General features: G+C 41.7%; 1 protein-coding gene across 1 annotated transcript; it reads right to left on the reverse strand.

Annotated features, from left to right (window-relative positions):
- Window positions 1-37: 37 nt before the first annotated feature.
- LOC121938230 (acyl-protein thioesterase 2-like) lies at window positions 38-2,523 on the reverse strand. The gene is made up of 4 exons (XM_042481500.1): window positions 2,470-2,523; window positions 2,258-2,328; window positions 1,168-1,241; window positions 38-771 (listed from the first exon to the last, which is right to left on the reverse strand). The coding sequence occupies exons 1-4, from the start codon at window positions 2,508-2,510 to the stop codon at window positions 664-666; spliced, it is 294 nt and encodes a 97-aa protein (XP_042337434.1). The 5' UTR covers window positions 2,511-2,523; the 3' UTR covers window positions 38-663.
- Window positions 2,524-2,607: the final 84 nt, after the last annotated feature.

Consider the following 2,607-nt stretch of genomic DNA (forward strand, 5'->3'; position numbering starts at 1 on the left):
AGTAAAGATGCTGCACAACTCACGAGCTATGTGGCTCCAGTATCCAGCAATCAGATTACACGCCCAAAAGTAGTGGAAATAAGTCCCGAGGTCTGTTTCGCACTTTCAGCAAATCGGAGAGATGCTATGAACTTCCGTTTCTGTTATCGTGCACTGAACTGAACTGCAAATCAGCCTGATTTCTCTCACCGACGGGCTCTACCAGCTCCGATGTTTTCATCCCCAGATTTGCTGCAGAGTGAGTGCACTTGACTTTCATGCACTCTTTGGCGCTGCAGACATGCAGGCAGCGCACAGAGGAGGCACCTTCTGCTCAGTGGTGGTAAAAAACATGTTTTTTTGTAAAACGACCGTGAGTTTGTGAAAGGCGCTATATAAATCCAATGTATTACTATCATTATTAAATTTGAAACTCACAGCAACTTAATACGACACAGTCTCTGGCTTTTGTGCGATATCTAGTGACAGAAAAAAATGTTGTTGCACATTTACGACCTGATGTTAGCCCCGTTAGTTTGTTTACGCTGTCACACTGTGCAGTGCGGTGGATCAGAGATTTTGCTGGACGGGTCCTTATTTTGGACACTGGCTAGTAACATTTGAACAAGTATTACATTTAAGAGGCAGAAAGACCATTTTAACTTCTCCCCAGTAAGACTGTGACTATACCGATGGGAAGGTCTGGTGAAGTGGTAGCCAGCAGCTGAGGGCCACAACGCCGGCCAGCTGATGCTCGCAGGTCAGGGCGGTATACAAGGACAAGGCCCCACCCTGAGGAGGAACGGAGGAAGCAAACATGGAGAGAGAGGTTTGTTACAGTATTTCAATTTTTTAAAATAGTGAGTTAGAGATATGGAGATTTGACTTTGTGGAAAACAGTGGAAACCGCTTTTAGTGATCACATCTGTCTGGGTGAAATTGATTATTATCAGGGGATGATTATTATAACAGTTTTCCTTTATTTCTAAAGCAGATCACCGTAAGTATCATGATAGAGATAGACAAGAAGGGTTATAAAACAAAAACACAATTATCGACTTTTTATATTGTTTTTCCACGTTGTGTTGCACAAAAAGACCCCAAAATGTCAGACGCTTTGATCCATATAAGTGTTTGATCACAAGCGGTTTCCACTGTCTAACAAAACACTGAGATATGAAGTCCCACCTGAGAGAAGCCACCGAGCATTATGCGATTCGGGGGAATCCCATTTTTGACCTCATGGTCAATTATGGCCTTGACTAGAGGAAACAAACATGTTATTCATCATATCAGAGAGACAACACACAGTGATAGCATTTATTGGAAACAAACCCTTCCCTGTCACTTTTAGGACTCATATCAATTTTGGCAGGACCACAGCACACGAGGTCAGTCCTATAAAAGCCCTCTAACGAAGGGAGAGTCAGTTCGTTTTGCTTGGGGGTCGATTTAAAAAATGTCAGGAGGCCAGGCAGCCCCTTACATGTTTCCAGGATTTAAGGACATTTCTAGGACTTTTGCGTGTTTCTAAGATTTTAGGGTGTTTCTCTGATTTTAGAACATTTCTAGGATTTTCGGACAATTCTCAAATTTTTTAACATTTGTAGGATTTTAGGACATTAGGATTAGATTAAATCATTTTAAATTATCTTTTTATCTTTGCACCTCTTGTCTGCACTGCTGTTTTGCTGTTTTAATAGTGATTTTTTTTAAAGTCATTTAGTAATCGATTTTACCTTGTATATCTTAGCTCTTTTCTCTTTTATTATAAATCTGTATCTTTTATTAAGTTTTTATATTTTATTGCTCCGTAAAGTTTATTGCTTGTCTGGCAACTTATGTATACCAGAAGTACAAAAATAATTCCCAGTGTGAATTACTTTATTTTTATTGCGAATTAGAAAATGGTTGGGGGGTCACCTGGTGCACGATCGGGGTCCAGATTTGGCCTCCCGGGCCATAAATTGAGTACCCCTGCTCCAGTGTTGTACACAGTGCAGCAGTTTACTAGGTTTTGACCTTGTCTTGTGTTACTCTGTACTTTAAGGTAAGTTTTGCTTTCTAACCACTGGGAGGAGCCTCAGACATCAAATTCATTTCTGATTTCTGAAATAAATGGCCTGACCGAAATGAATTAGTTCACATGACGCGTCAACAGTCTCATGACAATAATGTTTACAGGCGCTCTGAAAGGTAATGTTAGGGTGAGAAATGAGCATCGTAGAGAGGCATTAATCACATTAACACAATAGTGAACACGTTCTGATAAACTCACTGTTGTCTGCTGCCTTCTTGATTCCTACTTCATCCTCCTGGCTGTGTAGGGAGAGACCCATGAGGTCGAACCTGCACACATGCAGAGGCGAGCGTTCAAGCAAATCAACAGGCACAATCACAGTATTGTTAATGCCACTATGGGAGCCTATTGTGGTTTCCAGGGAAACAATAGAGGCCAGTGTTGAGTCTGTTTTCATCGCGCCAACTCACCACGCGGGCATCCTCGCTCCCATGTTGAGAGTGACGGGCATCGGAAGTCTGCGGGGGGACAAAGGGAGAACATGTCAGTCAGTGTAGGAGTTTACCGGCAGCCAAAAGTGGTATATTGATTATTTATGTATATATATG

This window comes from Plectropomus leopardus, unplaced genomic scaffold, assembly GCF_008729295.1.
Source record: "Plectropomus leopardus isolate mb unplaced genomic scaffold, YSFRI_Pleo_2.0 unplaced_scaffold28920, whole genome shotgun sequence".
NCBI classification, from domain to species: Eukaryota; Metazoa; Chordata; class Actinopteri; order Perciformes; family Serranidae; genus Plectropomus; species Plectropomus leopardus.

Coding starts and splice junctions, on each gene's coding strand:
- LOC121938230 (XM_042481500.1), bottom strand. CDS start 2,510: ATGCCCGTCACTCTCAACATGGGAGCGAGGATGCCCGCGTG. Junction 2,329..2,469: donor GGAGCGAGGATGCCCGCGTG/GTGAGTTGGCGC, acceptor GCATGTGTGCAG/GTTCGACCTCATGGGTCTCT. Junction 772..1,167: donor TGCTCGGTGGCTTCTCTCAG/GTGGGACTTCAT, acceptor GTTCCTCCTCAG/GGTGGGGCCTTGTCCTTGTA.